At 37.2% G+C, this 12,565-nt stretch overlaps 1 protein-coding gene across 2 annotated transcripts in view; it reads right to left on the bottom strand.

Moving 5' to 3' along the window:
- LOC135472908 (small ribosomal subunit protein uS11m-like) overlaps positions 1–12,565 on the bottom strand; it is a 17,696-nt gene extending 5,131 nt beyond the window's left edge. Inside the window, exons 1-6 of one of the 2 annotated variants that reach the window (XM_064752637.1) lie at positions 12,467–12,565; positions 9,074–9,155; positions 7,592–7,733; positions 2,269–2,399; positions 1,311–1,336; positions 388–462 (exon numbers count right to left, since the gene is read on the bottom strand). In XM_064752637.1, coding sequence (XP_064608707.1) covers positions 388–462; positions 1,311–1,336; positions 2,269–2,399; positions 7,592–7,733; positions 9,074–9,155; positions 12,467–12,469 — 459 coding nt within the window. In that variant the 5' untranslated portion in view covers positions 12,470–12,565. The remainder of the gene's footprint in view (positions 1–387; positions 463–1,310; positions 1,337–2,268; positions 2,400–7,591; positions 7,734–9,073; positions 9,156–12,466) is intronic. The other variant, XM_064752638.1, reaches the window with a different exon arrangement.

Below are 12,565 nucleotides of genomic sequence, written 5' to 3'. Positions count from 1 at the left end.
CAAGGCGCATGGCTGCAGTCATCAAAAACAATGGGCATGCAATCAAGTACTAACTCCCGTGTGAGACTGAGAGTCATGTGACTACGTGACTAGGAGACAGGAGAAAAAATGAAATGCCAAAATGTTTTTGAGAATACAGTTGCCACATCTACAGATGTATGAACTTAAGTGATTTTGGTCATTGTCAAGAAAGTCATAGAGAACTGATAGATATCACCTCTTAAATAAAACCCTTATGAACTATTTCTGTTTTCATCACTTTCTTTGCCCAAACAAATGTTCCTTCAGTTGTGCAAGGTTTTAAAATGAACAAGAAATGGGAGAAAGCAAGGGTGGTCTAATAATTTTTTCCGTGACTGTATACATATATATATATATATATCTTACCTGCCCTACTGAAATGCCAGCTGCTTGTGCAGCAATGGTTGTGCCCTTTCTGGCATTGCGAAATCCCTCCATACCCTATAAAAGAAGGAGAGAACAGAGCTAGAGCATGGAGTTAGCTCATGTACATATACATGTGAACACTGATACCAAACACAATGCATGTTGCTCTATTGGCCCAAGCCATTATACTGATACGGGTCAACCAGTCGTTGCATGAAGGGGATACAGTGCAACAACTGGTTGCCCCGTATAAGTATAATGATACAGCGGGGCGGCTTACTTGCCTTCGGTAAGTCGTCCCAGGGAAGCACCATTAGATAAAAGAGCGATGGAAATCCATCCTGCGACAAGGTGGCACATTACATACACCCTAAGAATTCCTTCATCGTCATATGACTGAAATATTGTTGAGTATGACTTTAAACCTCAAGCACACACTCACTCACTCTAATGGCCTGGGCCACACACTGTCAACATGGACATAATAGGTTTAATTTCAGAAACACTTGGCAATGTTAATGCTTAAGACACCATATTTTGCATGTGCTAGTCTCAGTGTTCCTCTATAGTTTACCTGCTATTGATGCTTTCTGCGGCACGTTTAACTTTTCCTGTATAGCTACATGGAGGCATCCATGGCCAAATTCACCATTCTGCATGTTTAGTGAATACAAATCTCAAGTTGCTTAAGGCATCAAAATAATCATAATGTAAACTTTGTACCACGAATAACAAACTTTTCTGAAACAACTAACATAACTGAATAAAGGATTAGTGGAAATCAAGGCTTATAACCTCTTACGAGTCAACTGGCAAAAGTAACTGGCATGGTAAAGAATTTGAAAGTGGCAAATTCTTTGCATATGCACAAAGTGCATGGTATGTTTAAAGATAAGGTTTTAGGAAGAATATAAGACACTTACTCCTGATGAAAGTGCAATGGCTTCTCCTGTAAAACAAGACACATACAGATGTACATGTATGTCAGGGTGGGGAAGACTGTAGATACACGTGTACACATTCAAATGTGTTAGTAAGTCTAATTATGTAAAATTAAAGACAATGTTCTTATATATTTTTTTTTATATTCACATGTACTTATATTAATTTTGTTTTAAAGTCATATTCAAGAATTTCGTGGAGAACACTAAAATGCCTCCGGTAAACCTCCAAGCTTTGGCGAGTAAAAGCCAAAATTTCCCACATGTGACATATGCACACCAAAATGGTGGTAGAGAAGTGGTCTTCAGATTCACTGTCCAAGGTGGGGTTTGAACCCACATACAAGCACCATAACCAACTGTCCAAGGCCTGCTCCTCATTCTTCCATAATATTATATCACTTCACTTTTTTTTTTTTAACTGTGTTTGGTGAATGAAAATTTAATTAAACTAATATACAAGCACAAGTATTTTCAGAATGGTTGGTTGACACACATTATGGCCACTTACTTCCACTCAGGCTGGGCTGATTAATGAACAATGTTAATGAATTAACAAGTTAAAAGCTGGTTTCTATCCTGAGTAACATTTCTAAAATGGGAAACCTTCAAAGAGCACAGCTACAAATTAAGCAAACAATCTAACATACAGCACTGCTGACTAACAGAAAAAAGCAAACCCAATGATATTCAAAATTTGCTACGTACATCTGGGACTAATTAGTCCCAGGTACAAGTACATATTGCTAGCCTGGATGTTAAATGTGTGGTCTAATCATGTAATGTATACATCCCTAGCTCATCAATGATTTACAACTAATAAAACACATCCTGTTTAGCACCAATACCTCATCTGCTGCATTTAACAACCAATCTGTACACACATGTATGAGTTTCTAGCACTATTAACATGGGCTATCATGTCTGGCTAAATACAAACCTGTGTGTTTTGTGACACAAACAACTGTATTATTCTGCGTGGATTTGATGTGGATGATAGGTAGCTCATCATATCTTGTTCCCTCTATCAGCATCCCATGGGTATCAGCAGAAGGAAACAGGCTTTCCAATCTGTTACAAACAACCAACCATATATTTAAGCTGTTCATTTATTATCTGTCGATCAGTTTTGTGACACTGTGGATCAGTCTGTCGATCAGTCTGTCTATCAGTCTGTTGATCAGACTGTCGATCAGTCTGTCTATCAGTCTGTTGATCAGTCTGTCGATCAGGCCCACTACTACCTACACTTCGAACTACGTACAACAACTTGCGTGTAGATGTTGTAAACCTTGGAATGACAGTAGAGTATGCTGAGAAGATTTTGGGGAATCTTGCTGAATCTGACCTTATCGGCAACAATCTTCAAGCAGTCAGAGTGGTCGCAAATGGTTATTGTGCATGCACAAACACCAGCTACAATCTACAGAAATTCTCACCAATCTTAATTTGTTTTGATTTGGCTTTGTTGTCGCTAACAATCATTATTAATTGTTAGCTCATTTCTTTTTGCAGAGTGCTTTTGATTACATGCAATCACATAAATATAATTAACATGGATAAATAGTATCGAGGTTTCAACTGGGGTAAACCTGCGAAGACTGATCACAATCAAAGGATCAAAAGTCGTACGGAATCGCAGCTCTGTGTTATGGTGATGACCAGGACTTTAACAGACCTATCACTGCATGCAGTCAAGTTAGCAATTTAGACTGGGATTATTTAAGAGGTCATTTTCCTCTTGCCAGAAGAGCCTGATGTAGGGCATTTTGCACCGAGGAATAGGGATTGGGAGTAAGAAATCTCGGATCTCAAATGATAAAATTTTCATCGTTTTGTACTGCATTCATAAAAGTGCTGAAATGGACAGCTTTGTAAATCAAAATTGTGGCCAAACTACATGTAGCTATATATTCAGCCAGACTGACCCTTGGCAAACATGGAGGCTGTGGCGTTAGAGGTGTCGAATGAATGATGTGCAGTTTATATGTACATGTACTTCATTCCTTCTCATACATATGTGATTTTCCTTTCACTGAACCCAACATATAATAGATGTTCATGAACTGAACAAACACAGCCATGCACTTAGCATAAGATGACACTGTACTAAACATACAATAGACAGTCAGGCACTCAACATAAAACAGCCATACATTGAACTTTGTAACAGAGTGCCATACACTAGTGAACATATACATTTAGACAGCCATGTACTCAACACAGTCGGTCATGTATTCAACACAGACAGACATGCACTGAACACAGACAGACATGTACTGAACATGCATGTACACAATGATTACCAAGCGCCGAAGCAGGGAGGCATGCACTGAACATACAGTGATGTACTTAACATACATGTACAGTGATGCGCTGAACATACATGTACAGTGATGCAATGAACATTCAGTGATCTACTGAACATACATGTACAGTGATGCCATGAACATTCAGTGATGTACTGAACATACATGTGCAGTGATGCACTGAACATACATGTACAGTGATGCACTGAACATAGACAGCCCTGTACTGAACACAGATACATGTAGATAGCTGTCATGTGGCCAAAAACTCATTTTTGCCAATTATTTTTACACAGTTGAAAATTCCGGTGTGGGGAATTTTTCACAATAGTCCATCCGAAGTTGAACACTGATTTCAAATATGCAATTTTTGCAAAACCGAAAAGCGCATCCTCGAAACCGACAGTGGGTATTTCTCCATATATTTCTCCATTTTACAAATGAAACTAGAGTCATAGACTTAAAAGAATACTGTCAAGAAAATAAATTATTTGTGCCTCCAAACTGTTTAAAAAGATCATATTGATAGTATTTGGGCCCCTGTAACCACAAACGGCCTGCTTGTAGTCGTTCTGATGCAACCGGCGACGAATACCGCTCGGCTGAATATGCATATTGTGAATTTCAAAGCGAGGCTGCTGAGCCCGTGACGTCACGGTAAGAAGACTCTGGCTCCATGCGTGCAGAAGTTCTATAATAGAAGGCTATAAACACGCGACCAAAAGGCATTTATTTTGACCCAAATTTGCTGTTGTTTGAGAAATTTTTGAAAGGTAGTTATGCCTGTGATCTGTGCAGCTTACGGATGCAACAGTCAGCTTGTCAAGGTCTTCCAAAAACTCATAAATGGACGTTAGGATGACATGTCTGTTTGTACAGTTTACAATAAAGCCTTCGTGTTCTGTGATGCAATTTATATCTAGCTGCTCTTCGTCAGTCATTTCTATTATCCTTGGCACTTCCTGACAGCAAAGGCATTCTACGTTAGTTGGCATAAAATCACAGTTCTCACAATCACACCTGAAAATAAACAGATTTGATATTCAGAGAAGATCATACATATGTTGGTACAGATTCCTTGATACGATGAGAAGCGGATTCAAAGCTTCAGCTGTCGGCGTAACATATTTGCTGTTGTACAAATATGCACCTCGATAAATTTTTACTTACATATTCGGACATTTAGACCAAGTTTACGTGAATCTCAAAAGACTGAATCTTATGATTTAATCGTAATATTTGACATGTGGGTTAACACAGACCTCTGAATCAAGGCATTACCTCAAAGCCGAGGATATTAGGGCACTAACCTGCTTGAGGCACCGGCAGGGACAAAGTGATAAATAACACAGGAAGGGAAAGAAAAGTGACAAACACCGGGCCATAATTTGAGAGCTACGGCTTATAGGCCTAGTAACCAGAAATTACAGTATGCTTATCGTTTTCTGTTTGTGAACTTCAACAAAACCTAGTTTTGCACTTAAAATGCTGTGATTTAAAGGTCTGTATTAACTCCCGTGATATTTTGAAAATGCCAGGATACCTGCGACCAATTTATTTGATAGGCTGTTGAAGCCGTACTCAAGAATATTTCATTTCTGCCACGGCGGCCAGCATAAGGCCATATAGTGCCAGCAAATCGGAAAATAGCAAGGAATTAACTGAGATAAAATGTAGTCACCAGGTCAAATTGTCGGTCCGAAAATCTTCTGGTTTCTGACAGCTGTCGACGTGGTCAGACTCGCTGTCGGATGAGTGAGGGGAACGGTTTACTGGGCTGAATTCATGGGTTCCACGCGCTGAATCCGTTCGTATAGGATCATACATGTACGGGTCTATAGGTGGTATACACATTGGAATTTCTAGTATGTCCGTTTCACAGTCTGACATTATTTTATTTTGGTATTTTCGCGCCTAAGATCGTATGTGGTATGTGAAACAGTGTTGTTCAGTATGGGCCCGTTCTTACGGTGACGTCACTGGGATCACGTGACGGGCACCTCATTAACTCCACTCTGGCTGACGGCTCCCTAGCGTGAGAGCCGACTATCGCCGTGGGAAGCGAGTCCAGGGGTAAACAAACATCCAGGTTCGTTATAATGAGGGATTATGAGGTAATTATTAAATAAATACCGATGATCATAAGACCTTGACAGTATTCCTTTAAGGTCTAACATCATCCCAAGACAAGGTGACAAATTTTACATAGACGGAAGAGATGTTTGCAAGCCCGAAGTAGTACATGAGAAGAAAAAAAAAAAAACACTTTTTTAGTATTTTTGAAAACAGAAAAACTTCTGCTACCAGAACAGCAAGAGAAACTGGTAAAACTTTTGTACACAGAAGACCTGGAGATAAACTCTGGCAGGTAAAAATTTGGGTGTCCCGAGTCACATGACCTGGCAGCTATGTTGGGTTGAAATGAAAATATTTGAGTCATTATCTTCAGAACTCCATGTCCAATTTCACTTCAATTTAGTGCACATAACAATTGGAGTTTCATGGATATTATGTGGAAAGAAAAAAAAGCTGATACAGTGGAAATGGGAAAAAATTAATTTGAAAATTATAAACATGTTATCTGATGTAGTTTGACCTTCTGATAGGAATCTAGTCTTTTGCATTGTTTTAATGTTATTCTGTGTTAAGTGAGTGAGTGAGTGCTTGGGGTTTAACATCGTACTCAACAATTTTTCAGTCATATGATGATGACTAGGTTAAGTGTGATGACAACTCAGCATTTTGAATAGTTTTAGACTAGTGATATCTTACAAATTGCAATTAACATCACAGCATTTTTGTTTCTATCTAATTCTGCTTCAGCCGTGGTGCTAAGGGTGTGCAGTTTGCTTCTACTTTAGAATTTACATTAACAGTTAAAATAAAACCCTAAGATAAATAATCAAGAGGCAGTATTTCACCGGTTATGTGTGACCATTCTCCACCAATCCCACTGCTCTAGTGTTACTCTCTATGCTGTATATCTTTAAATGTATAATCTATTTCCTGCGATATACATTGTGTTGCAAATTGTGATTAAATTGCGCAAAACTGCAATTTCCTTCACATTTACAGGTCAAATGACAGGAAACCGTTAAGCTGTAAAGCTGAAAATTGCTGTGGTAAGGGGTATATATGTGCTGTATGTAATGCTCAAAGTCATTGATCTGTGTCAAAAAAACAGAGGACTTGGAATCCTTTAAAAGGTATCCAAAAGTCGATTTGTTTATATCACAAAAATGAAGACACCATTCAATTAACTGGAAGTGATGCCTCATACTCTAATTCTTCTAATTTTTGGGACAGATATTAGTAGTGCTGAAAGCAGATTATTACATTTCTTTCCCAGTTTTTTGGAAAAGTAAAGATATGAGTGTGTTGTTTATTACATGGTCTAAACATGTGGGAAAAAAAAGCCAAATATTTTTGCTGCATTTACATGAATATTGGCTAAAAAGAGCAGAACAATGGCTCATTTCACAAAAGACTTGCAGCGTTGTGTGCACGTAGCTACCCTGGTGACGTAATGCCAAGAGTACTGGTTGCCAAATTTGCATGCTCGCAGCCTTTCTGAGCTCACTTTGTGAAACAGGCCCCTGGTGTACCAAAGATCAGAAGAAATAGGGTACCCTGGATAGGCCAGCTTGAGCCCTGGCATCGCTGCTATCGCAGCGATATTTACAACTGTTCCTCTAAAACTTCTGTATTTAAGTTTTGCTTTGACAGACAGAAAGATTCATGCTGTGAAAGGCAAATGAACAAACAAAGCAGCAACTGCATGCGCTGAGAATTGTTAGCTTTTAAATTGCATTACATGAACAAATAAAGTGAGAGAAATCATTGTCCATGTACTGCAACCTTCTGGGACATTATTAAAAATGTGTACAGTTACGTGTAAGTGATTTCCAGTCTGTATATTGAAACTTTATTTTAAGCATGTAGCTCTGACTTTACCTCAGATCCTCTTGGTTCACAGCTGGCTCATCACTGCTGTCCTCCTTCATCACGCCTAAGGTCACACTCGCCGGAGTAGCTCGTACTGCTCCTTCATTTCTCACTGATGTTATTCGAATGCCTGGAACTAAATTCAACCCACCTAAACAAAAGGCTAAAATTTAACTTACAAAACAACAAGACATTCAGAGAACAACTGTAGCCTGCCTGATTGAGAAGTTCATAAAACTGCAGATATTCACAGATATTATTTTTGTGAAATATAGAACTTTGAGTGCAACATCACAACAATGAAATGTGTCTTTAGCTTGTATATTCAGCTGTATGCATGTAAAGCATTATTACACTATGTTATTATTTTTAAGCATGTAGATGTTTAGATGAAAAAAAAGATATACACAAAGTTTCAAACAAGAGAAATTGTTTGAATACTTAGCAGGAGTCACATGGACAAAACCAGCGTACATGAAAATCCATTATTGCACTTAATATATAAATGAGGATACTTATGAAAATAATCATCAGATTGTAATTAAACTTGAGCATGCACAAGTTTAGAGGATAGGGAAGATGTATACTATGTTTCATGGAAATGCGTGTAGGTTTAGAGCATGTACTTTAGGAACAGTTGGATTGACAAAATCAGAATACATTGTACCATTATACAATGGTAAGTGTTATTACCATTAAGTTCTAAAATGGTGGCAATTATGAAAATAATTACCAAATTGCCATTAAACGTAGGGATGTAGAAGTTCAGACGACAGGTAAGATTTATGACACATGTACATGTTATTTTCATCAAAATCCACACAGTAATTTGGAAGGAGATGCATGGATAAAATCGTCTCTGCAGAAAGACAGACTACAGATTCCAGCATACCCTCACCAGCTTTTAACTTCGTTGAGAGGGTTATAAATATTTTTGAAAAAACATAATTTCTATTCCTGTAAAAAGAAGAACTTGACCTCAATCCATGTATGAGTGCCTGTTATACAGGAGCTAAAAAATTTAAATAACCTTAACCTTCCATCCAAGTACATACATTTATATATCATACCCTTTGACTAAGGAGATAAAAAAAAAGCTTAACCTTCAATCCATGCATGACAGTCCAAATACAGTAGCTAAAAATTATATTCATAACTACCTTTGCTTTTCTCCTTAAGATGTTTTTTTTTAGTGAATAATAAAAATGTGTTAAGTAAATGCTTGATTTTTTCTTTTTTTAAAGGACACTATTGACAACAATGATAAATGTTGGAGGCTTAAATGATTTCCAGTTTTAAGAATTTTGCCATGTGAAATCAAATCATGTTTGGGCTATTTGATGTATTAGCAGAATCTGATCTGATTTCAAAACATTTCACTGAATTTACTTCAGTAAAAAAAATTGTTTGTAAAGACAGTATAGAATACAGCTTTTATCTGTTTCCCTGTTGGTATTTACGTTATATTTTCTTTCATCTTACTGTACTCACACTTGTGTAATACATTCCATTGCTTGGGCAACACACAACAAGAATAAAGTTTCTCTGTGGCACCAAAAATTGATCTCAACATCTGAAAAAAAGAAATGAAAACCTAGGTTATGAGAGCCTTTCAAGAAGCTTTCAGATCAGTTACTATTGGGAATGAAAGCCAATGGCCAATAGTCCCAGAACAAAATCAATTTTCGGTCAATATAGCTGTCTTAACTAAGTGTAGACCTACCAGTAGGGAATTCCTACAACCTTTCATGTCACACACTAAATGGTTGTGCACAAATGTTTCACAGCAGCATCTCTTAGGTGACAGTGGGCAAGATGTATTGAAAGCTTTTATTTTTTGGACACCCAAACTCTGGCAATTTTCAAAATAAATATTCAAGTTAAAGGCAAGGACCACTCTAACATGAAGTATGTATCAGACGAAAGATCATTACAAACTGTCCACGAAAATAACTGGATTTATTTTTTTCACAATTTGTTTAACCAAGTAAAATGCATTTGAATATTTGATTCTATGATAGTCTTTCCTGACCACAATGGGAGCTATGACGTCACATAAGGTTTTTCCTAAATGTACTTAAGGCATATTAAACTACTATATTTCGTCATTCAAAATGCATATAAATCTATGAATGCATTCCCTGATTTGACCTTGAAATGAATTATTTCAGGCAAAAAGTATAGATGTGATGTAATTGATACCTTCTGGGTCACACAACAGATCACCGAAAAATGTGATATTTTAACTCAATTCTACTCGGTCAGAAAAATTCTACAAAAAAAAAATAAAATAAAAATCAAACTATTTTTAATGGTTTTTCCTCTAACGTATACTTCATTGTACAGTGGTCTTTGCCTTAAGCATCTTGTGCTACCATTATTCAGATCCTGTACTGTAGGGGCAAGGATGTGGAAATATAAGGAGTTTTATTACAGTTTTGATGGAGTGGGGTGGAACCTCATGGCCAGATTCTTTTCAAACCAACAACTTTCAAAGCTGGTAAAATAAAATCTATACAGAGAAATTTGTTTTCATTTTCACTCACTTTTGATCTAATAAATATGTCATAAATTTCCTAATTTTATTAGCCTTAGTGATTCCTCCTTCATGTGACAGCTCAAACATTTTTTCTATTTTCCATACATCCATACACTGTACACGCCTGGCTACAAGTATGCTTAGTGTAAACATCCAAGTAAGCCTCAGCTCAGATCACTTGCTTTGACCTAATTAATATGGATTGTAAAACATTTATACACAAGAAAGAGAGCCAAGACCATGTTGTGTTGCATGCAGTTCACAGGATGAAACATATTTCAGCTTTGTCCTTGTATGTGAACTTCCCTGTATCCAATTAGGAATGCACCTGTCCTTTCAAGTGTCACTACCATTGTTTCCACTTCACAACAATGTATTAGTAAACAAATACAGTTTACTGGCATTGGTGATTGTCAATGACAGCTCAGGAAATCATTGGATGGGCTAGTGTGGTAGACTCTAACAAGTGTTAAATGAGACAAACACACAGGGACTCTGTTGGGGATTCTCTGATCACATACAGTAGTTTTAAAACAAATATCTTCCATTTTGATCTTGTTACAGCAAGTATTAAGATGTAAACCTATCAGTTTCAATTTGTCAGAGAGATAACAGACTGGACTGAATTTAAATTCACAAATACAAATACATATAGTACACTGGGGTAGACCTATGTAAGTATATTGCACATGTAGAATCACAGCTGTACCTGTGTAACTTGTAGTTTGAGATTTATGTCCTTGTTTCGCCACTCGTTGGTGGCAGAATCATCCGAATGCTATTTAAAGCTGGTATATATATATAAGGTATTATGAATACAGTTGCGGAATGTAACACGAAATTGAGCAACACATTTGAGTGAGTGAGTGCTTGGGGTTTAACGTCGTACACAACAATTTTTCAGTCATATGACGACGAAGGAATCATTAGGGTGCATGCACGTGTAATGTGCCTCCTTGTTGCAGGACGGATTTCCACCGCTCTTTTATTTAGTGCTGCATCACTGAGACGACTTACCGAAGTGATACGGGTCAACCAGTCATTGCACTATCCCCTTCATGCTGAACGCCAAGCGAGGAAGTTACAACTTCCTCTTTTAAAGTCTTAGGTGTGACTCGACCAAGGATTGATCCTGGATCTACCGGTCCCGAAGCGGACGCTCTACCAACTGTGCTATCCGGGCCGGTCAGCAACACATTTGAAAGGGTTACTCAGAGATTCCAAAGAGCCCATAAGGTAGGTATGGCCTAACGTCCTGATGGAAAACTCGAATGCATAGAAAACCTGGACGAGAGGGTGCAAAGGCAACTACAAATGCTGATTGCATGAAAACTAGCCCATAAATCAAGCCAAATTCAATGGATTCAGAACAAAGACATTCTCAACCATTGATACGGGAAATGCTAAACTTGCGTCATCAATCATGATTTTAGTACATTTAATCAAATTATTAGTTAAATAATGATGTGATCTTCATATCTTTGACATTGGATGCTTGAAATTTATCATTTACACATTTCCAATTTCATTGCATATTTAGTAGCTCTTACCACTGCAAATAGTACTAGGAATAGTACTAAAATGCCAAAAATATGTAATATATATGACAACTATTCAAATTTATTTATTTGGTGTAAAAATAAAAAAAAATAAAAATAAATAAAAAAGAACAAGATTAATTGAATAAATTAAACACAAATTGTTACTAACCCATGCATTTGTTAAACCCACAGATGCTACTTTGCATTTGACAAATGGGTGGATTATCTCCCCAGATAATACACTAGGTATTGGCTGCTTGAAATTTATCACTTACAGATTTTAAATGTCACTGCATATTTCAGTAGCCTTTACCATTGCAATGGTACGAAAATGAAAAAAAAAATTGTAGATAATTATTCAAATTTTATTACTAAGTGTAAAAATAAAAAAGAACAAGATGAATTGAGTAAATTAACCACGAATCGTTACCATGTGTCAAAACTGCAGAGGCTACTTTGCGTTTGACAAATGGGTGGATTATCTCCCCAGATAATGCACTTCGGCAGTCTTCGCCTTCACTTGCCTTCGACCAACTCCGTCGTTGGGCAAAGATAAATGCACTAAAACCAATGACTGATGACACAAATTTGAAAATTAATCAATAGGCAGGATTCCCTTCTTTCCGTATTCCTTGGGTTTTCCTCGATTTATGGGATAATTCGTATGCAATCGTCGTTCATAGCTGCCTTGAAAAAACATAAAACATTTTCGATCTTCTCTTTGAGTTGATTGTCTCCATTATGGAAGATATATCGGTGTAATCAGCGGTACCATTTCAAAAAGGATTTATCCAAGATACTGACCATTTGAATGTCACTGGGATATTGACTGCCGATAAATAGCCAAACGGGTTTGCCACAAGATCATAACATTTACTGCTCCGTTAGTTGTTGTTGTTGTTG

This window comes from Liolophura sinensis, chromosome 8, assembly GCF_032854445.1.
Source record: "Liolophura sinensis isolate JHLJ2023 chromosome 8, CUHK_Ljap_v2, whole genome shotgun sequence".
NCBI lineage: Eukaryota > Metazoa > Mollusca > Polyplacophora > Chitonida > Chitonidae > Liolophura > Liolophura sinensis.
The sequence above is the reverse complement of the archived record's forward strand: the minus strand, read 5'-3'. Positions and strand labels throughout refer to the sequence as shown.